This window comes from Ceratotherium simum, chromosome 11 (assembly GCF_057802395.1).
Source record: "Ceratotherium simum simum isolate JZ-2026a chromosome 11, ASM5780239v1, whole genome shotgun sequence".
Taxonomy (NCBI): domain Eukaryota; kingdom Metazoa; phylum Chordata; class Mammalia; order Perissodactyla; family Rhinocerotidae; genus Ceratotherium; species Ceratotherium simum.
In genome coordinates, this window is record NC_141910.1 from 13738968 (window position 1) to 13762514 (window position 23547).

The window sequence follows — 23547 nt, forward strand, 5'->3', positions numbered from 1 at the left end:
TTCTGTTACGCATTCTAGTTGTTCTGCTAACAATAATTCAGGAAAAAAAGAGCAATTAAAACTCGAAAAAATTACTGGAAAATTGCAGAAAACCAGAAAAAATGTGAAATGCATTTATATTTGTGTAGTTTTGTAGTAAACATCTACCTTTTGGTGACATTGTCTTTTTGTAAACTATTATCTGATTAATTGAAACCCAGTGAGAAAAGTAGAATGTATCTAAAGTTGAAAATATTTTATTTCTGAGAAAACTATGTCTATCAAGGGCACAGGGAATCTAATTTGTGAACAAGAGCAAGTATTTTGGGTTGGAAATCAAAGAGAAATATAAAGAAAACTTACAACTAATTTAAGTTGGTTTCTACAGATCGTGCAAACTTGCTGTGAACCTTAGGCAAGTTACTTAACCTTTCAGTGCTAGTTTCCTTTTCTGAAAAATGGGAATAAATCATAGAAACTGCCTCGTAGTTGGTTGGGAAGATTCAATGAGTACATAAATGTAAAGCACTTAGAATAGTGGCTGGCACATAGCAAGCATTTAGAATTATTAATAAAATAATAAAGATGAACATTTTCTGTAAATTACTCATAAGATACAACAAGACAACTGATGATGTAATGATGCCAAGCTCTCAACCTGTGCAAGATTCCTGCAAAAAATGTCCTGAACCATCTTAATTAAGCAGACATGCATGGGTGCCACCGGTATGGATAAGATCATTGGGAGGCTCTTACACTGGATTATTACGGAAGCTGATTTTAATAAAATGCATGGCTATGTCTACACAGGAGCTGCTGACATAAGTGAAAGATTTAATGTTGTTGCTCCAACGTTTATGGAGGATGAGCCAAGAGCTTTTTACACAAATTGTCATTCACGTCTTGGGGGTTTAATGGTGTTGAGGTTTGTCGGGGTATGAAAGAACTCCGCAATGATCTCAGTACTGTCAATTCTTTGTATGATACTATTCATGCATCTCTGAAAAGCTGGCAAATTTTCAAACATTTGTAAGCGGAGTGAAGGCATAACATACAGGAAGCTCCAAGGTTGTTGAAAACATGTTGGATTGTTGGTTGTGACTGAGGGACTTCTGTAGATGATTCAAACATGGGAAGTTGTATCAAGCTATTCTTGAACCACATAGGTGGCTGGTGCAGTGAGGTCTTGGCTGACTTTGGTTTCCAAATTTGAATTCACCTTTTGTTTACAAATTTTAAACAATGGGCTAAGCATTGCAGGAATTTGCTTTTTTCTAAAGAGCTTCTAATTGAAGCTATAGACATTTTTCTCTTTGCTGTCAAAGTTAGAAGCAAAATTTCATGGTTTATCATCCGAGAGAAGTGATAAATATTTCAAAACCATTTGGGACAGAATGGAGAAATTATGCCAAAAAGTAATCCCCAAAGATTTCAAAGTGGAAAAAAAACTGTTTTAAGAAAAAAACTTCATGGTAATTCAGGTAGTATATTTCCCCTACTACATCAGAAAAACTATTTATAATAAATGTTTATTTCCAATAAATAGTAGCTGTATTACTAAATTTGTGTTTTCAAAAGCCGATAACAGCAAAAGGAAAGAAATTTCAGACACACTGTTTAGAGGAACAGTATATTAAACGAAGAAACAGCTAAACACGGGCAAGAATTTTCAGCGTGCCTGCCTGTCACGTCCACACCTTCACATACACCCTACTGTCCTGGGTGAACCGCATGGCCCTCCTCCTGGCCACAGCCGATTGGATTCAGGTGGTCACCATGAGCTTGCAGATGACTTTGATTTAGGGCTGGGCTCAAGCAAAGAGATGCTCTCTCAGGCATTTGAACTAGGTGACCCGAGGGGAAATGACACTTGGTAGTGGACAGAGGGGCAGCAAACCAGGGAGGTGGGGACGCTGTCTGGAGCTCCGGAGGGCCAGGTCTCAGGGTGAGCCCAGGGCAGCAGCCCCCGCGGAGAAGCCATCCTGGCTTCAGTCAGAAGGCTTAAGTTGTACTTAAGGCCAGGAGCACAGCCTTTACTGTGGAACTGCTCCCCCACGTCTGTCTCCCAAGCAGCTCTTAAGCCTCTGAGAGCATTCCTCATGTCTCGTTTCCTCCTGTCCCCCTACAGTAGATGTTCACCAGGCTCCTTGGGAAATGGAGTAGTTAGGTAAGAGCAGAGTTAGGAAATCCGGCCGGGTGAAGGATGTGATGAGAGTGGAATGCAGAGCAGGAGGACGACTCTTGACCTCTTACTGGATCCCCTGGAAGGTGGCTGGAGTATTGGTGGCATCAGTAGCTGGGGAGAGGCCTAGAGGAAGACCATGAGACAGCCCTGGGAAGTCTCCGGAGCCTGGTGTTGAGGATGGGGCCTGATAATGTAGACACTCATCCCCAGGAGAGCAGCTTCTATAAGCCCCAATTCCTCAGCCCTGGTGCCTCAAAGGCATCTGTCATCTGGCCTTGTCCACTCCTCTCTAACAGACCCCGGGCCACCTGGCTAGCTGGTGTCTCAGTCCCCACACACCATGCCCATTCCCCCTCAGTGCTTTTGCTCGTGAGGTTTCTGCCACCTAGCCTGCCTTCCTCCTCCCCACCAATGCCAACCCTGCTCCACCTTCAAGGCCTGTTCTAGTCTCACTTCTTCCAGGCAGCCCTTCCCACCTTCCCTCTCCTAAACAGCACCCTTTGGAGTCTTCAGGCCACTACCTACACTTGCATTTGTGTAACTCAGGGAATGCATGTGGTAGGGACATGGGACTCCCTAGGACCATGGCATGAAAAGAACAAGGCAGCCACTGCCCTTGGTTCCCACACTAGAAATTCAGGCCCTCCACACCCCTCTTTTGCCTCATTCCATGGCCCACCCCCCAAAGAGAAAAGAGAGTCAGACAACGTTCCTTTCTCCCACCTCCATGTCTGGGTTTCTAGTACTCCTCCTCCCATGTCCAGGGAGCCTCTGGTTCCAGTTGTTCTCTCTCCTTCTGCCTCCACAAAAGCACAAGATGCTTCTCCCAGCCTGTGGCTCACCCAGTCACCCCCACCCAGCCCCGGGGGCACCCCTGTCTCTGCCCCATACCACAGCATCAGCCCAGGCCCTCAGCCCCAGCGCCTGGCAGCCACCATCCTTTAATGAGCATATTAGTGCTCAGGTGTGGCGAGCCCAGGATTCTCAGTAAGCTGGGGTGAGCCTCTCGTTATCCTAATGAGCTGGCTGGCAGCTCTTCTCGAGACCCTCCTCTTTCTCCAGGGATCACAGACTTTGTCCCCTCGGTTGCACCACTGAGTCTGCCCTTCCTTTCCCACCCTGCCACCACTCGCAGCTCAGGACTCAATCTTGCTGGCCCCATTCCCCATTGTCTGGGAACCTGACTCCAGGCCCTGACCTGTCCTCAGTGCTGACACTGGTTTGTGGAATTTCTGGTTGCTCAGACATGAACCACAAACAAGGCCAGGACATGCTAAGCCAAGCTTTCTCTTGTCCCATCACTTCCTTCAGTGCAATTTGCTCTTCCTCCAGGACGCCTTCCCTGACCACTCTAAATCTGACTTGGATCTGCCTGTTCTCTCCAGAGGAGTCTGAAGCTCACAAATGATTCTATAACATGTGTTCACCTTTTGCATCTCTATAAGACGTTTATAAATATATAGAATGCAGTGATTATATGAAGCACTTTTCCAGCATTCAACAGATTTTTACTGAACACCTACTGCATGCCAAGCATTGTACTTGGTGCTGATGGCAAAGCAGCAAGCAAGACAAAACATGGTGCCCCTCTCATGGAGCTTAGCAAGTAGCATGTTGGGTGGAAGAGAACAAGCAAGCAGACATTGATGGCACAGTGTGCAATGGTGTTGAGTGGGTGGCAGGAGGCGTTTTGGGAGCACATGGCAAGAACACAATGTCAAAGATGCCAACCATTTCTGGTTCCACCCAAACCCCCATCTGAGGAAACTCTGGCCCAAAGAGTCCTATTCTGCCACCCACCACCCCACCTCTCCACAGTTCATCAGACCAAGAATGGACTTGCGATCCACGGGAGCCAATCCTTGGCCTGGCCAGTGACCTATAAAGGGGCTCACTCTCAGAAATGTGAGCTAAGAGACACAGAGGGGAGTTGCAGTTAAAGGTGTGTCTAGGCCTTGTGGACAGGGCTGCCTGCACACTGAAGTCATGAGGGAACAAAGATGAAGGGTGCTGGGAGAGAGGGAGGAGAAGGGAGCTGATTGGCAGAGACATCACAGTGGGCCCCTGAGGGGGAAGGCTCAGGGCTCCTGTTCCTGCTCACCAGGCATCTGGACAGTGAACCACACAACCCCAAAATGAAGGAGACCTGCTGAGACAGGGCCCTAGACAAGGCTTGAGCAAGGAGTGGGATAGGTCAAGAGAGGCTGCTGGGGATGTGAAGGATCAGGAAACTGAGCTCCCATCAGGAGTTTTCAGGAGGTGAGAATGTTTGTCATGGTGTGAGTAAGACCCCCAGGGGACATGGCCATACCACTGCACTCACCGAAGCATGAGTAAATAGTAGAAATTTAATAGAAATTTAAAACAGCAGAACTACATTTGCTTTGAGCAGAATAAATATATGTGCCGTTCCTTCCTTCTTCCTTCCTTCCTTCTCTCTCTCTCTTTCGTATTATACTTTCTTATCACCAAGGAAATGCATGTTCATTATGGAAATTTTTCAAAATACAGGAAAGCAGAAAGAGCTACATAAATTCTTCGAAATCCCACCACCCAGATATCATTTTAAAAACTTTACTGTTTATTAATATTAATAATAGCTAATATTTATTGAGCTCTTTCTAGATACAAAGCACTGTTCTAAGACTTTCCATGCATTATTTTATTTAATCCTCATGATGCTATGAGACAAATACTCTTTTTTAACACAACCTAACAGATGAGGAAACCGAGACACAGTTTAAGTAGGAGGCAGAACTGCAAATTGAATCTGGGCAGGCAATAACGAACTCAAGCAATAAGCAGTGTTAAAATTTTGATGTACATATTTGTGGTCTTTGAAAAAAGATCATAAACTAACATGGACTCCTTTTCTATTTCTCTTTACAAATATATTTTGAAAGAATTTCAAGTATAGTCATACTTCATATACTTTATCTAGTTCAAGTGATATATTTGTGCTAGAGAAAGTAAAAAAGATGATTTTAAAGAGGAAAACAAAAATCATTTGTGATCCTACCACCCAGAAGACCACTGTTTACATTTAGGAGTCCATCCTCCATTCTTGGAATGAATTTAGGATTAAGAACATAACTGCTGCTCCTAAACCCAGCAACATCTCCCAGGGAGTCTTTTAATGAGCTGGGAAACCACAAGAGCATTCGACAGTTGGGTGAACACTGGAGGATGTGAATTATATCCGAAATCTTGAAGAACGCTTCTGTCTGATGCAGAGGAGTATGTTCCAGATTGTAATGTTAAACGTTGCACAGAGGCTTTACAAACACCCTGGTTGCAGTGGAAACAGAACCGGGCCGGGATCACAAAGCTGGACTCTCTTTCTGAGACCCATGAGCTGGGGAAGTCATTTCCTGCCTGAGCCTCAGTTTCCTCATCTGTACAATGAGCTGCTACATTTCTAAGAATGAGAGAACGTCAGTGGAGCTTCATTTCTGGGTTATCTGCTGTGTTTTGGACGATTCCTGACACAGTTCCCACCCAGCTCTGGCACGAACAACAAGAGGGCCAGTATTATGAAAGGGGCCAGGGTCAGGGAACACCAAAGGCTTACAGGCTCTCAAACAGGGTGTGAGCTCTGTTTTCCTGGAGGGCTGGGCCAGCCAAGCCGATTAGGGGCCCAGGAGCAGCTGTGGGCCAAGGGAGGCCGCTGGGAGCGAGGGGATTCAAACGGCTCTTTCCCACCCTCTCCCCCACCCTCCTGCTCTGTGTAAAAATTCCAAACTCCCAATCAAACCCCCTTCTCTTTTCTCCTTTCATTCACCTGCCCATCTTCCTCTCCTCTTCTCTCCTTTTCTATCCAAACTCATAATTAATCGCTCAAGGCAAAAGTAATGAATGTTAATTGGCCATCTGTAGGAAGACTAATTAAAATCTACCACGCTGGGGTTTCAAACATACCTATAGCAACGGAGTGAATCGGGAATGAGGCGAGGAGGGACTGAGGTAACAGCTGAAAGACTGCAAAACACCATTGGGCTTAGGTGTGAGGGAACACTGCCAGAGAGGGGCCAAGATACTGGGGAGAGAGAGAGAGAAAGAGAGAGAGAGGAGAAACTTCCTTGATGTACTCTCACCACTGCAGGACCTGGCATTTTGTTGCTGTTCTGTTTTGTTTTCAACAAACACTTTTACACATTTCCTTCTCGCTGGACCTGGCTTAAGGGGTGGATGGAGTTTGTCAACACACAATTGTTGTCCCTCAGTCACAGGCCTGAACACATCCATTTACCCAGGAACACCTGCACCATGTCAAAATCACACCCAGACACACACACACACACACACACACGCTGGTTAAATCACATGCACTGCTTTGCACAGGTTCACGCTTGCAAGGTAATACTCTGTTGCATGTGTACACATGCACACCCAGTTATAAACTGAGAGCAACGCAGGGACACAACATGTGGGTACACACAATCACACATAGTGACATGTATGCATGCTGTTGTATGCATACATGGTTTAAACATACAAACCTACTGCCATTCAAATGTAAATACAGGTGTGTACTCACAGTAGTTTACATTTACACTCACATTCACGCAATAGTCTTATAGGCATGTGCTTACAGTTATACACCCAAACCCACATTTGCATGCACATGTTGTTGTCTGGGAAGGTTTACATCAAAACACTTATACACAGGTACACACATAATCACACAAACTTTCCCTCCATGCATAAGCAGAGCCAAATGTTCAAGCACCCAGATGACTAACATTAATATTAAGGTGGCACAGTTACACACACACGTGGCTGGGGCCCAGGGCAGGCCCATGTGTGGTTCATATGTATCCATATGTGTGCACACAGAGACCCCAGCCCCAGGAGAGAACATAGCCCAGATTATGGCCTCTCACCTTCCTGAAAAAACAGAGCTGGAGCTACAGATACAAGGGCTTAGGCCTCATCTCCTCTCTCAGAACACTGTGCTTCAAGCAACATGAGCGCTCACAGCTTGCCCAGAATGTCCCATCCAACCTTTGGGCAGAAAGGTTGGTGGATCTGAGGAAAGAGCAAGAGATGGCCTGGGGGTCGGGCTTGGCTTTGATGAGACCAGGTCAGGGGTGAGGCTGCCAGCCTGTGGGGTGGGTGCAGGGCCTTTGTACTCTCTGTATCTTGAAAGGGTCAGTTCCGTGGGTCTGGGGAGGGAACACTGGGTGGGCAGGGCATTGTGGGAAGAGCCCTGACACAGGAGCTGTGTCCCTCGGCCAGGGTCCCTGTTTTCTGGTACTGGAGTACCAGAAAAAAAGACTGCCCTCCTTTCTGGGCAGTTTCTGCGTCCTCTTCCTCATTGCTGTAAAATCCCTTTATGATAGCTTAGATTAAAGCAGGAGGGAGTGCAAACACAAAAAAGAACTTCCTGACACATGGGGGTGTTGGATGACAACCTGGAAAGAGTCACCAGAGAGAGAGGGAACAGGGCTCCTTATAAGAAAGGGTAAAGGAGACCTCTGCAGCCCAGAGTCAGTGCCCAAGGCACATCCTCAGGTCCAGCAGTGATAGCACCTGGGAGAAGAGCAGGCCAAAGGAGGACAATGTGCCCGGCGCCCCCAGAGGGCCCTGTATGCTGGGTGTATCCCCGGAAGGTGGGAGTCAGCCGCAGAAGGAATTCCCAGCTGTAATAAGCAGGCTGAAGAGAATCCCTGGTGTTCCAAGAGTGACCAACACCCATGAGGCCAGGCGCTCATCATGACCCATCTGGGATCCAAGGGGCTTGGCTACTTTACATTCCCGCCCAACAAAGAGGAGACCCAGCTGCTCCGATTCCCCAGGGCCACAAGCCAGGCCACAAAAGCCACGTCCAGTGGGCTGTCTCCTAAAACTGGGTGGCCCCTGGGCCTCTCCCTGTGCAGGACAGGAAAGACCGGGGCCGGCCTCCCAGGGTGAGTCTCCGGGCCCTCGGGGATCTCCTTCTGCCGGGCTAAGGCCCCAGAATTCTCTGGGAGGAATAGGCGCACACACACACACACGCACACACAGACTCTCTCTCTCTCACACACATTCTCTCTCACACACACACACAACCCTGTGACAGCTTCCACATTTGGAGCTGACAGATGTGCAAGGTAACAGCTCGGCACCGCCTGTGCAGCTGAGGCCTCGGCATCGCGAGCTGGATTATTTCCAGCGAGGCTCAGGGCGGTTGTGTGAGCACACACTCGGGTGTGTGTGAGTGTGTGTGTGAGAGAAGGAGAGTGTATGAGTGTGTGTGAGGGTGTGTGGCTTCTCTCGATCCCTCTCTCTCCATCTAAGTCTGTCTTACTGTATTTTCAAATCTTTCTGCCTCTGTCTGTTTTCCTCCCTTTCTCCACCTTCCGCTCACTGTCCTGCTCACCCTGTCTCAGTCTTTCACCTTCGCTATGTTTGTTTTTGTGTCTTGGCCTGGATGTTCTAGAGAGGAGAGGGGACTGACCTCCTCTCAACTCCTTCAGTTTGCCCCTGGTCCCTTTCCTGTCCCACCCAGACCACAGGATGGACCCATAGCAAAAGCCCATTTTGTTCCAGATAATGAAGTAGCCGTCCCTGCCCCATGCACAGGGCTCCTGCCAGGGGGACGGATGGGAGAATCTGGGGCTGTCCTGTTAATTAATTATTTTTCACAGCTCCCTTTTTAATGCTCTAGTGAAAGTGGGGACACAGCTAGATCCACTGAATTGGAATCTAGGGTGAAGGAGGACCAATGGGAGAGTGATTTTTTTTAAACTCCTCTGTTTAATTCTGTGATTCTGACACAGGCCAGCCCCACCCACTTCTACAATACATACATGCTTTCCTTTAGGGATTCCAAGCAGGGTTTGAACCCTACATAGGGATGCCTGGGCTGGGTGGGGTCAGCTGGAGGGTGGGCCTGAGAGGTGGATCCCCAAAGGGAAAAAGGAACTTCCTTCTCCCTCCTTTCCTCCTTTCCCCCAACCCCTCCCTGAAAACCCAAGTGCAGGGCTCTCCCAGCTCACACTAAGGGCAGCTAGGGCTGAGGGAGAGTGCATGAGGACTAGGTGGGGGAGTCTTGCTGGGAAGTAACAATGATTCCGGGGTGGGAATGGGGAGCTGGGCTCTACTTCAAAAGTCTGAGGGAACGTCCAGCACTCGGCCCTGCCTCCCAACACTGCGGGCAGAAGACCTCAGGATTGGGGCAGGGAGCAAGGAGAGCTCATTCTGTTCTCTCCTCTGCCATCCTTTAACCAGCCCCCGCTGGCCCCAGAGGCTCAGAGTGAATCCTCAGCTAACTTCCCTGCAAGCTGCCTAGTGGCTTTGAGTCCACTCCTCTCCTCCTCTATACCCCAGATCACTGACAGGTGCCACGGGGCCTGGAGAGCTGTCCCCCCATGGGTCTCCACTCCAGCGACTGGAAGTGCTCTTCGCCCACCTCCCTGTCACCACACGGGCCCCCAATGGTGAGTGAGCACGGCTGGGCGCTATGGGCGTATTCACACAGGGGTGTGCACACGTGCTACGTGAGTGGGAATTACTGCATACACATGCTAGTAGAGGATGCCGTGTTCTGTGGGGAAAGACCACATTCTGCGAGGAGAGGCTGTGGGTGAAGCAGGCCAGAAGGCAGTCTCCCAGAGCCCAGCTCCCGAGGCTAGACGTGGGAAGATGCTAGGGTGAAGCATGTCCCCAAGGAGTGGTTCTGAGTGGGGAGGCAGGAGCACTGGGCTCCTCCAGGCTTGGCTAACAGTAGACACAAGCCCCAGCCTGCACTGTAATCACAGGACGAAGGACAGGAATTGGGGAGTGGGGAGGAAGCTCCTGACCAGCCTAGTCCCAGCTGGTCTTGCTCATGGCCAGAGGTGCTGGAGCTCCCTGGGGTGCGCCTGGAATATTCTCCTCACTCCCCTGCTCCTCACAGACCAGCTGCTGCCCTCTAGCTCGGGGGTATTAAACACAAAACCAAAAACTATCCGGCTCGATCACACCAAAGACAAAGGGAAAACTTGTTTGCCTTTTGGCTAATCTGAGGCCCTGCCCACCCGGCAGCTGGGCTCTGGGCATGTGCAGGCATGCATTGTGTGTTGCTTACGTGTGCTTGTGTGTGTGGTGGCCAAGGCCAGGCCATGCACTCTGGGAACACAGATGGTTAGCCCCTGGAGGCTGGCAAGAAAGTCTCCCTGCTCCGGTCCCAGGCCTGGGGAGGCCAAGTCCAGGCCAAGGAGTAAGGCCTAGGAAATCCCTGTGGCCAGAGCCCATGGGTCACTAAGGAGGCCTTGCGGCTGGCCAGGGAGAGTGATCCTGGGGGCCCCTGAGAGTCAGAATCCTTGCATACAGGGAGAAAGAGAGACAGATCTAGGGTCATTTCCAAGGCTCTTAAATCCCTGGGCTCAGAGAGGACAAGTGTCAGGCGTAGGAGGGCCTCGCCACCTCGTGGGCACATGTGGTACTCCTTACTGAGTCCTGGGCAACCAGCCCAGTGGGGAGAGAGGGAGACAACCCCATGGGACATCCACTAGTGTTGTGCTGGTGCTGACCACCCTCACACTCCCATAGGAGCAAGGGGTTGGGTGAGGAAATCCGCCCAATGGCCACCAGACAGAAGGGGCAGTCCAGGCTGGCCCGGCCCCACATGCAGAGGCCAACCTGATGCCATCAGATGCAGCCTGACCACCTGCGAAACACCTTGGATAAAGGTTTGCAGGAAGGAAATTTAGAGCTCATCTGTTCTAAGGAAACTGAAGCCTGGAGGGGGAGAGGGGCCCTGCCCAAGACCCCACAGCATCTCCATCACAGAGGGAAGTGGGACTGGGGGTTCCTGCTCCAAGGCTCATGCATTTTCCTGTGGGTCCGGTGAGCCCAGGACAAGCTGTCCAGACTGAACCCCAGCCCCACTGAGGCCCAGAATAGGGGCAGTGCAGTGAGAGTTCTTGCCACAGGTCAGCAAGGGAGAGGGCATCCGGGACATGTGGAGGAGATGAGGCTGCAAGTGGGGCTCCAGATGATCTGGATCTTGATATTACAAGGCAATAAAAAATATTAGCCTTTATGGGGCACTTACTGCAATGCTAGCACTGTGCTAAACATTTACAAATATTAGGTCATTTAATACTCACAGTGACCCTTCGAGGGAAGCACCATTATAAACCTCATTTTTCAGATAACGAAACAGAAGCTCAGAGAAGAGAAGCAACTTGCTCTGGGTACCAGCTGGTAAGTGTCAGAGCAGGGATCTGAGTACAGTGATTTTGACTCCAGTGAGGGCAAAGGCTCGCTGGGTGAAGAAAGAGAGTTGCTCTCTCCCTCCTAGGGACCCTAGCAGGGCACTGCCAGCTCTGGCCCAGGGCCTGCCTCCAGCAACAGGAGCTGCCACGGGTTCTCCAGGAGGCACGGCCTCGGTGCGCCCTCTGCTGTGCACAAGAAGGAACGAAGAGAGTACTCTCCTGCACGATCAGAGGCAGAGCTGAGTCCTGGAGACGGCTGGCAGGGACCATGGTCTCTCCTCCCAAATAAGGGCCAGGGGCGAGGGGCTGGCTGAAGACCACCACCACTGTGGGGCTCACAGGCTGGCCCAAATCACCGACCTACAGGATAGGTTTGGTCACAACCCTCGTTTCTCAGGGCTTCCCTCTCTTGGTATCTTGCCTACCTCCCACAAAGGCATGTTGGTCCTAAGCCCACCCCACTGAGGACCAGGACCACGGACCAGATGGACAATAACAGGAGGGCCCACGACAGGCCCCCTGAGGAGCTGAGATTCATTCAGAGCATTGCCATGTGAGCAAAGGGCAGAAGTGGGAATTCAAGAGGGCCAGGGAAAGGACCCCTCCCTGAGGGCCAGGGAGGCTGTGAGTCAGGCCCTGAAGGCTGTATTCCCTTTACATAGGTCAAGGGTAAGGAAAGGGTAGTAAAGACTGGGGTCAGTATAGCCAAAGCACAAACGTCCATCTTGGCCAACTCTGTTTGAACCTGGGCTTCCACTGGAAGGGGAGAAGTGGCAGTGAGAGCCTCTTCAGTGAGAAGAGGCAGACAGCCCCAAAACAACTCCCCAGAAAATAAGGGCAGCACCCCACATTTGGGTTAACTGCTTCAGGAACACCCCTGGGCCTAGCGAACCAGGGAGTTAGTCATGGGCCCTGTATCAGAGGAAAAAGCAGGCGTTAATAAAAGACAATCCACATTTTATTTGTATCTGCCTTTGACATGTACATGAACAGATGGTAGATTCCGGAGGGAGGAGGCATCAGAATGAGGACATGAGGTTCAATAGCAAGTCCTGCTACCCTGAGCAAGGGGCATCCCTGTGGTCCAGAACTTGCACTGTTCTCCCTCCCCTCCAGGCTGTCTGTGAATCTACACGGGCCTTTCCATTTGACACCAGCTCACCCTCCCTGTCCCCATGGACTGGTCATAGGCATGAGACCCAACCTCTCTCCAGTGTTTCAGCTTCCTGTCCTGCTTTTCTCATCTCTAAAATTCTATTCCTGGAGAGAGAGAACACCAATACCCATGACTGCTCTCTCCCAAACCTACTCTTAACTCAGGGTGGTCAACACAAACTCCTAAGAACCAGGAACTCCAGCGACCCGATGCCCTCACAGCTGGCTGGATCTGAGGGCAGGACAGCAGGCATGAGTGCTTATCTGTGTAAGGCAGGGCTGGCGGCGCCACTGTGACAGGATATGGGGAGGCACAGGGCTCCTGGGTGTGCCTGAAAGAGGGGGAGGAAAGCCCCAGGAAGCCAAGGACATGGGCTTATTTATCGTAGAAGTCAACATGGGCTCCAGACTTGAACACGTCCTTTTGCAGCAAGCTTAGCAGTTTCTGGGCTGACATCTTGCAATCCACCAGCTCCCCCTTTGTCTTTAGCTCCTGCAGCCTTTTTCGCAAGTCTGGGTCCACGGAGGTCTCCCGGGCCAGCTGCTGCATGTCTGTGTCCAGTGGACCTAGGGGATGAAGAGCAGAAGATGAGCGGACACGGCTGAGGCAAAGGCCCCTGCCATGTGTGTGGAGTGGTGTAGAGTCAGGTCTGGCCAAGAGGCGACACCTCATCTTGCCTGACATTTGTGGTCAGGGTCACCAAAGGCTCCACTCTGTCACTACTGAGATCCAGACTCAAATTCCAATGCCACTGAACATGGTCCCTCCAGACCACAATGTCTACAACCAAGCTTATCATCTCCTGTCCAACCAGGACCTCCTCCTGACCTTCCCATTTCTATTAATGAAGTACTCTCCTCCCAGACTCAAAACCTCCATCACCTCCTCCTCCCTCCCCCCTCTGCCCCACTGCCAACCAGTCACTGGGTAGGACCCTTCTGCTTCTACACACCCCGACATTCAGGCCCTTTATACAACCCTGCTTCTCTGCCTGCTTCAACTCCACCTGTAGCCCTCTGCTAAATTCATCTGACTAAAACATCACTGGGGGCAGCAAAATGGTGGTATAGGAATTTCTAGCACTTTTCCTCTCAAAGGACCATCAATTTGAACAACTAACTGAGTATGAAATTACTTTCACAAGAGCCAAGGACACATTGAGGAGGGTAGGAAAAATAGATTCATACTACCCCTATGACCCCTACTCCCTCAAGCCCAGGCAGCCCAGCATGGAGAGACACACACTCCCTGTGGGAGTGAGCACCTGATTTCACTGGGGACCCAAGCCAGCCCACCCCAGCACCAGACCAACTCCCATGGCCCTAGGTGGCTCCCTGTGAGCTCCCATGAACCCAGGCCCCCAGCTCACCCCAATGTCTGCCAGCTCCAGCAGTCTCAGCAGCCCAAAGCAGTTCCCACAGCCCTAGGCAGCTTCCTCAGCTCCAGGGTCCCTGAAAACCCAGGCCTCTGATCCATTCCAGTACCAGCTGGCTCCCATGGTCTTGGCGGCTCCATGGCACCAGGCTCCTGGCAGGCTCCCACCATCCCAGGCTCCCAGCCAGGCCCAGTGCCAGGCTGACTTCATGGACCCAGGCTTTGGATCCACTCCAGAAACAGGCTGTCCAGGGACTCCAGCAGCAAGCCCGCCATGGGCATCACCAGATGGCCCACCCAGAATCACTGGATGGGTTGACTGATAAAGGACTTTGCCTACCAAAGTCAGTCTATAAAGACTGGAAGAGGTACCTCCTTCCTCAAATGCACAGACACCAATGCAAGGCCACAAGGATCATGAATAATCAAGGAAACATGACACCACCAAAGGAAACTATTAAAACTCCAATGACTAACCCTCAAGAAACGAAATCTATGAACTGTCTGACAAAGAATTCAGAATACTCCTCTTAAAGAAATATAGAGAACTTGAAGAAAACAGAGAAACCTAAATGAAATTAGGAAAACAATGCATGAACAAAATGAGAAGTTCGACAAAGAAATAGAAACTATTTTAAAAAACAAAATGAAATTCTAGAATTGAAGAATACAATGACTGAACTGAAGAACAGAGAGATCAACAGCAGGCTCAACAAAGCAGAAGAAAAAATTAGTGAACTAGAAGACAGGTCATTTGAAATCATCCAGTCAGTGGAGCAAAACGAAAAAGAGTGAAGAAAACCTACATTAATTAGGGGATACCATTAAAAGAAACAATTATGCATTATTGAAGTCCCAGAGGGGAAAAGGAGCAGAAAGCTTATTTAAAGAAATAATGGCCGAGAACTTCCCAAATCTAGGGAGAGATTTGTACATCTAAGTTAATGAAACTAATAAGTCACTCCAAAACTTCAACCCAAAATGATCTTCTCCAAGACACCAAGACTAGATGGTTTCACTGGTGAAATGTGTCTGTTTTTATGCCAACACCATACTGTTTTGATTACTATAGATTTGTGATATAGTTTGAAGTCAGGGAGCCTGATGCTTCCAGCTCTGTTCTTCTTTCTCAAGATTGCTTTGGCTATTCACGGTCTTTTCTGGTTCCACACAAATTTTAGGATTGTTTGTTCTACTTCTGTGAAAAATGCCATTGGAATTTTGATACAGATTGTATTGAACCTGTAGATTGCTTTGGATAGTATGGACATTTTAACAATATTAATTCTTCCAACCCATGAGAATGGAATAGCTTTCCATTTATTTGTGTCTTCTTCAATTTCTTGCATCAATGTCTTGTAGTCTTCAGTGTACAGGTCTTTCAGCTCTTTGGTTAAATTTATTCCTAGGTATTTCTTTTGATGTAATTCTAAATGGGACTGTTTTCTTAATTTCTTTTTGATAGCTCATTATTAATGTAGAAGAAATGAAAATGATTTTTGTATATTGATTTTGCAACTTTACTGAATTCATTTATTATTTCCAACAGTTTTTTGGTGGAGTCTTTAGGGTTTCCTATATATAATATCATGTTATCTGCAAATAGAGACAGTTTTACCTCTTCCCTTTCCAATCTGGATGACTTTTCTTTCTTTTTCTTGCCTAATTGCTCTGGCTAGGACTTCCAATACTACATTGAATAAAAGTGGTGAGAGTGGGCATCCTTGTCTTGTTCCTCATCTTAGAGGAAAATTTTTCAAGCTTTTCACCATTGAATATGATGTTAGCTGTGGGCTTGCCATATACGGCCTTTGTTATGTCGAGGTACATTCCCTCTATACCCACTTTGTTGAGTTTTTTTTTTTAACCATAAATGGATGTGGAATTTTGTCAAATGTTTTTTTTGCATCTATTGAAATGATCATATAATTTTTATTCTTCACTTTGTTAATGTGGTGTATTGCATTGATTGATTTGCAGATGTTGAACCATCCTTGCACCCCTGGAATAAATCCCACTAGATCATGGTGTATGATCCTTTTTGTTTAAGAAAGCAGGCTTGATCTTGCTGTCACAACCATGGTGCATACTCCAGGATAAAGATAATACATGTGTGCTGATATTACTGTTTCTTCATATCAATGCCTGGCAGCGACGGAGTCTGCAGACCTGTGGTTCCTTAAGCCTTGCACTTAATTGTTCATCTTGGTAAAGCCTGGTAGTGGCTGCAAACAAAATTTCTTTCTACCACTTGGGAAGTGACCACTTTTATTGGCAGATATAATTTTGAGGGGTCAACAAATTTCTTAAAACTAAGCTTGGAGTGCATCTTGGAGAGGCAGAAGGCAGCTGGGCCCACTTCACCCAGGGACCAGCCACCACGGTGCTCCAGTTCAGTCGTGCTGACCCAGACACTGGCAGCCACCATTAGATTCCCTCCTCCAGCCTACTGTATGATCCTTTTAATGTATTGTTGAACTTGGTTTGCTAATAATTTTGTTGAGGACTTATGCATCTATGTTCATCAAGGATTTGGCCTGTAATTTTCTTTCCTTGCAGTGTCCTTGTCTGGTTTTGTTATCAGGGACATGCTGGCCTCATAAAATAAGTTTGGAGAGTTTTCCCACCTTTACACGCATTTACCAGGAGTGCCTTCCATCTGCTGATATGGAAGCAGCCCTCAAGGTCAATGTCCTGTTCAGCTACCTCCAATAAAGCCATCTCTGGTCACCCCACCAGAAGAGAATTACTCCCTTCTTGATCTCTTACAGGTACTTTCTATTCTTCATAGGAACCACAGCACCCCAGAATTTGGAGTTAAGGAGCCTCAGGGGCAGAAAATTAAGGAATCTCAGGGTTGGAAGGAGAGTCATCCTCCTGATCCTTGTATGTCTTTCAACCGTCTGTGCATCCCTGCTAAGTGGAGACTTGTTACCTTTCTAAACAGCCCATTCCTTCTTTGGACACCTGTTAGAACATTCTTCCAGAGACTGAAATGAAAACCCAACTGGTCTCAGCCTTCATTCAGGCCCTGGGAGCCTTGAAAAAAGTTCAACTTCCTCATAATGCCTAGGGCAGCCCCCTGAGATCTAAGCCAGTCACATGGCATTCTAGAGTCTGACCGTGGCTGTGGTTTTCATTTGTTAACTGTTGATTGAGTTGATTCCTAGGCTGAGCTCAGAGTAGGTGCTGAGTTGAATGCTGGCTGCAAAAATAACTGTGCATGTGTTAGGGAGGGAGGATTGGGTACTGGAGAGCGTAAGGAAATAGAAATGGCACTGATCATGAACTTGGAGGCAGGGTTGGATCCTGCTCTGCCACGTCTGGCCTTTAGTCAGGTCACTCTACCTCTTTACCCACAGGGTTTCAAGGAGAATAGACTATTGGATCTCCATCTAAGTTGCTCAGACCTTTTACAACAGCTATGTCACCACCTTCTAATTCCAGCAAACTCAAGCCTAGACTAGAAGCCTCACTTTTAAGAAAGGGGCACAGTGGCATCATGGTAGGGTGGTGAGAACCAGAGCAAGTGTCACAAGACCCCCTACCCTTTTCGTGAGGACAGGGGCCCTATCTTATTTATCCCAGCATCCCCCTAGTGTTCCAGCACAGTTCAGCCTGGATAGTCAGCATTCAACAATGTCTGCCTGCTCTTCATTCATCTAACATTTACTGCAGACTGACTCAGTGGAGCGCTTTGCTAGGTGCTGGGGACATACAGATGAACAGTGCACAGTCCCTGCCTTTAAAGCTTTCCTATCAAGAGAGAGAAGTAGAGAAACATACATATGAAGATAATACAATGCAATAAGTCCTATCTAACAATGAGAAGTGCTAACAATTAGATAGTACTTCACAGTTAATGATCATTTTCATATATATTATCTCATTCCATCCTCCAAACTGACCTATGAGACAGGTAGCATCTTCCCTGCTTCACATGAGGAAATGGGGCACAGGCCTGGAATTCAAACCCTAATTGTCTTTCAAACTCCAATATCTCAGACTTTCTGGCCCCATTCTCCAGTCTAGGCAGCTCCCCACTGTGCCCTGCAACTATGGCTCCCTGCCCCCATCAGCTCTAACTTCCTGGGAGCCTCTATTTCCCTTAACAAGTGATGGGGTCATGATTCAGGGACAATATACTCTGTGGGCCCTTTCCTGGAGGCCCCTTGCCCAGCCCCCGAAGGGGAACCAGCTGGTTACGGGGGTCAGAGATGGCAGTAATGCCACACCTACCTGGGGCATAGCTCAGCACCCTTACACTCGGTTCTTCTGTGGCCAGGACCTGGAACATCATGTCACGGGCAGCCTTCCCCGCACAGTACAGTGCCCAGCCCTTGAAAGGCTGCAGGGCACAGATGGACGAAATGTTAACCACGGTCCTGCTGAGGCCAGGACTGTTCGGGAAGGCCTTCAGGATGCCAGAAGTCAGGCAGAGCATGGAGGTCAAGTTCAGAGCCCAGTAGTTGTTCACTTCAGTTGAGTCAGCCAGGTCCACGAAGCCTTTGGACACATCCCCAAGAGTGCCTGAAAAATCAGACCTTAGCAATCACCCAGTGCAGGTGGGGCTTTCTCTTCCCCCAGCCCTCTCCAAATCCCTCCAAGCGCCACCCCCCCCCCATCCCATCCGGATCTAGAGGCATCTCCCTAGTGCTTCTGAGGATGCCTCTCTCTTCCCCGCTTTGCAGACAGACACACCTGGGGAATCCACTTACCCCAAGTTGCAGAATGAGAAGAGGCACGCCCTACTCTGGGACTGGGGGAGAACTCTGGGGGCCATTTGGAGAAGCGGGGGAATTGACTAGTGCTGGGAGACCCCATGCCCCGACTCAGGCCTCCGCCAGAGGGCGCCGAGAAGGCGATCGGGAAAGTTGACTGGCGTTTTGGAAAACCAGGCCTTGAAACCGGGAGGAGTTGGGGGGAGGGCACCAAGTCTTCCTCCACACCTCGCTGAAACAACTAAGACGTTCAGGCGTCTTTTCTGACTCTTAGGTCTTTCTGCCCTTTAAAGTTTCAAGCGGTGGGGGAAGTGAGAGGGAGGAACAGAAAGGGACGCTAAGCAGTATTCCAAGCGCTCACACAAGGAGCACGCCTCCCGCTGGCGGGCGTCTTACCCACGTTGTTGATGAGCAGCACTCGCTGTAGCCCCTCGGGCCTGGGGAGCTCACGCAGGGCGCCGAGAAGCTGCTGCAAGCCGGCCTCGGCGCCCAGGTCGGCGGGCACCCGCACCACGCGTAGGCCCGGCCGCGCTGCGCCCAGCTCGGCCTCCAGCTGCCGCAGCGCCTCGTCGTCGCGGGCGCTGAGGACCAGCACGGAACCGGCTGACAGCAGGGGGGCCAGGAGCGGGGCCAGCGCCCGGCCGAAGCCGCGGGAAGCCCCAGTCAGCACGCACACCGTGCGCCCCAGGCCACCCTCCTTGCCGCGGCCACGCTCCATGCTTCCGACCTCCGCCCACTTGCTCCGGGACCTTGGACCCGGCAGGGGCGGGGCGGCCGCGGTGGGCGGGGCCGCGACGGGAGTAGGCGGGCGACAGGGCCAGGGCGGGAACCTAAGGCCAAGGACTGTGGCCTCCCGGTGCTTATTTCCTTGGCCGCTGGTGGCAGAGGCGGAGGCACCAGCGCGGTCAGAGTCAGCGCGAAAGGGCTAAACCCAAGGGGCCGGGAGGCGCGGCCTCCACGGGAAATCCTAGCTCAGTTCCGAGCGCGGCCTCCTTCTTCGCCCGGCACCACCGCAAGTTCAATCCCACGCTGGGACTCATTCTCCTCCCAAGTCCAGACCCAGCTTCCTTGCACAAGTGACCTTCTCCAGGTCACGCCATCTAGCTCCGTGCTGGCATCACTGTACGTGGCCAGCAAAAGCCCTGAATGGAGCGCATGCCAGTTTAGGGCTTGGGAAACTCGCCGCCCTGTGGGTAACAGGAGCTACCTCCTGGAGAATCGCAGTCGCTCCTCCAAGTGATGTAAAAACCTCTTCTCCCTTACTAGGCTCTGAGCAACTCGGTGCTCGCGCCGGTTCCTCTACCTCTCTGAGATTTCTGACTCCTCCCTCCATAAAGGTCTGTGTTCCCCAGGATTCTGCACCCACTCATGCTACACTCTTCCTAGTAGGCAATTCTGTCCACTCTCAGCTTCAAGTTTACGCAGATGATCACCTAAGTCTGAACTTCCAGGCTTGCGATTCAGAAAACCCACATTTCCGGGTTTTTTTCAAGGAGAGAGGGAAGATGGGAAAGTTGGCAGACAGCTACAAATTTCCTTACAAAGGAGTCTCTTCAGAATTTAGCAAGAGCGGTAAGTAACCTCTCATAACTCAGCCAAGCCCTCTCAGGGCTGTTCCCTCCCCTGGCGATGGACGGCAAAGTGGCCTTGTTAGGCTCCTGGAAAAAAATGTATTTTGCTTCCTTGTGCTGTGGGCTATCATTACCAACACCAAAACAATTTTGGGGGAAGCTTTTCTCTTGTCAACATAGGTGCCTTTACCACAAACATTTTGTGAAATGTACGGTTCAGACATGGAACATATTCTTTTTTTTTTTTTTTTTTTAAAGATTTTATTTTATTTATTTCCCCCCCAAAGCCCCAGTAGATAGTTGTATGTCATAGCTGCACATCCTTCTAGTTGCTGTATGTGGGACTCGGCCTCAGGATGGACGGAGAAGTGGTGCCTCGGTGCGCACCCGGGATCCGAACCCGGGCCACCAGCTTCGGAGCGCGCGCACTTAACCACCAAGCCACGGGGCCGGCCCTGGAACATATTCTAAGAACAAATGAAACTTCAGAGAAACCTTAAACTTCATTTAGTAGATTTATTGTTAATATGCATAGTATTATTCTGAAACTATTTTATATAAAGTAGGACAAAGAAAATAATTATGCTAATATTCTTAGGAGCCAAGATTTTCAGTATTAGAGAAAAGACACCAAGTATAAATTCAAGGAAGTTAAGGGAAGAGTCTGTAAAATTGAATTTGAATTGGAAGCCAAAAAATTGTAGAATTTATTGCAGTTACTTTCACTTTTATACAATAACACCAAAAACACGTTTTTCTCTTCCGGGTGCATTGGTTCTCCAATACCTATGACTAATCTTTCTAAGAGTTCTCTCATTAACAATGGCAGAGATTAAAGTGGGGTCCAGATCAAGTCTACAGTTGTGTTTTGTTTGGCCCCAGTAAGGCTTTTTTTTTTTTGATGTGACATTTCTAAAGTGGGAGATTTTCTAGCTTCTTTTGAATATTGGGAAGGTCTGGCAAGCTGGGTTCTGGTTGAGGTGAGCAGCAGTGCCTCTTGGGAGGGAGACTGGGGCTCCAGTTTGCCAAGACCCTCACCACTCACAGGTGTAGGCATTGGCGTCTCCTGCTCTTGATGCATAGCTGCCTACTTACCCAGTGGTGATGGTCAAAACATTTAACAATCAGACCACTGTGCTGCATGACTGTGGAGAGGTGGGCCTGGGGAGAGGGAAGCAGGCATTTGATATGTTAACACAGGTAGGACTCTGTGTATATGTGTAAACCATTGAAGCTGCCCTGCTTTTCACTTATCTATTAATGATAGAAGGTAAAGATCTTAAATCTGATTGCTCCAAAGCTAAACTCTTTTTTACTGGCCCAATGGCCTACTCTTTAAACAACTTTTAGTAGCTTCTCCCTGCTCTCCAGGCCTTGAAAAACAGGTTGGTGAAAGCATAATGCATCCATTCCTTCACTTGACGTTTATTGAATTTCTACCATGTGCCAGGCTTTAAAGAAGGGTGAGAACAATGAAGGGATGGTTAAAAATCAGACCTCGCCTCTTCTAAAGCTGGCTGCTTTTAGGAGGAACCGTTTGGAAAAAAACCCCAAGAAGAGTGTGGTTTGCCTGGACTGGCTGAGAGCCTGGGAAATCCTTCCTTTCTGAGGAAGATGATTATCTGCCCCACACCTCCCACTAATGCCGGTCTTATTTTGAGTAATATTTCGGTAATTTACAAGTAATATTTCAAGGGCAACACAGCCCATAGAATTCCTTTAACTATAGCACAATAGTTCCCAAATTTGTCTGCACATTGGAGTCACTGAAGAACTTCAAAAACACTGATGCCTGTGTCCCACAGGCCTGGACTTGGAATTTTTAAAAGATCTTCAAATGATTCTAATGTGCAAACAAGTTTGGGAACTATTGCAATAGCAATTGGCAACAATATTGTTTTTACAGGTGCAAATTCCTGAAAGGTAAGGGATATGTTGAAATAAATTGAAAAGCCTAAACCTGATAAAGGAGATTAGTGGAAAAATTGTTGAAATTTGAATGAGATCTGTAGGTTAGTTACTGGGATTGTATCATTTCCTGATTTTGACCAGTGAACTGTAATTATGTAAGAAAATGTCCTTGTTTTTGGAAATACATCGAAGTATTTAGAGATAAAGGGGCATTTTATCTGCAACTTACTCTCAAATGTTTTGGAAAAAAAAGTGGAATGAATAAAGCAAGGGTGATAAAATGTTAACATTTGGGAAATCTGGGTTAAAGGTGTACGGGAGTTAGTACTATTTTTGCGACTTTTCAAAAGTCTGAAATTATTTCTAAATAACAAAGGTTTTTTTAAATGAACTATACTTACAACTCAGTAATAAAAAGACAGATAACCCAATTAAAAAGTGAGTAAGGGATCTGAATAGACATTTCTCCAAAGAAGATACACCAATAGTCTATACAATCCTTTCAAATTCTCTATATATTTAAGTTTTTTATAATAAAATGCTGGGGAAAAATGAATTAGAAATATTGGCATAAACTGAGAATCCACCCCCTCCCCCAAATAAATATTTTCTAGCTCCATCTACTGGAAAGGCTTAAAAGCAAAGGCAATCCAATAGCAAAGAACACCACTGTAATGTGGTCTCTAAGTACCATTTTTCATTAAAAGGAACCAGGGTTCCCTGGAGAAATGGCTGATTCCAAGTCTGGGGAAGAAATATACAAGATGAGCCTGGAATATTTTGCTTTCTGCAAGAGAACAAGGAATCCATAAAAAATTAATGAGGTCACACAAAAGGACACAGGAGCCGGTATGAAGGAGTTGCCATTGGCCAAAGATGGAACAATTTTAAAAAACTTCTTCTTAAAGGAAGTAGTGTTATGTACCCACATGTACCCAACACCCAACTTGAACAATTATCAACATTTGCCATTCTTGTTTCATCTACCCCCTTCACTTTTGATAGAGTATTTTAAAACAAATCAAATGTGGAACAATTTGAGTTTCAAAAACAAAGAGAAACTGTAATTGGATGAACCACGTAGAATATATAAAAGCCAATGAATTCATAATAATACTTAAAAAATAAAATATATTGGTCACCATTGGAGGTAAGTAGGACACCAACCCATTATTCTGAAAATTGGCAATTTAAAAGGGAAGAATTTAACATTTGTCCTGTGTTTTTTTTTTATTGAGGTCATAATAGTTTATAACATTGTGAAATTTCACTTGTACATTATTATTTGTCAGTCACCATGTAAATGCACCCCTTCACCCCTTGTGCCCACCCACCAACCCCCTTCCCCCTGGTAACCACCGAGCTGTTCTCTCTGTCTGTGTGTTAGTTTATCTTCCACATATGAGTGAAATCATACAGTGTTTGTCTTTCTCTGTCTAGCTTATATCACTTAACATGATACCCTCAA

At 48.1% G+C, this 23547-nt stretch overlaps 1 protein-coding gene across 1 annotated transcript; it reads right to left on the reverse strand.

Moving 5' to 3' along the window:
• Window positions 1–12286: 12286 nt before the first annotated feature.
• On the reverse strand, window positions 12287–19330 carry SPR (sepiapterin reductase). The gene is made up of 3 exons (XM_004435542.3): window positions 18994–19330; window positions 18116–18406; window positions 12287–13068 (listed from the first exon to the last, which is right to left on the reverse strand). The coding sequence occupies exons 1-3, from the start codon at window positions 19313–19315 to the stop codon at window positions 12878–12880; spliced, it is 804 nt and encodes a 267-aa protein (XP_004435599.1). The 5' UTR covers window positions 19316–19330; the 3' UTR covers window positions 12287–12877.
• Window positions 19331–23547: the final 4217 nt, after the last annotated feature.

Excerpts from the sequence above, each read along its gene's own strand:
- SPR (XM_004435542.3), bottom strand. The coding sequence starts at position 19,315 with ATGGAGCGTGGCCGCGGCAAGGAGGGTGGCCTGGGGCGCACGGTGTGC. Across the intron at positions 18,407-18,993 it reads GCTGCTCATCAACAACGTGG|GCACTCTTGGGGATGTGTCC; the intron begins GTAAGACGCCCG and ends CTGATTTTTCAG. Across the intron at positions 13,069-18,115 it reads GGTGCTGAGCTATGCCCCAG|GTCCACTGGACACAGACATG; the intron begins GTAGGTGTGGCA and ends TTCATCCCCTAG.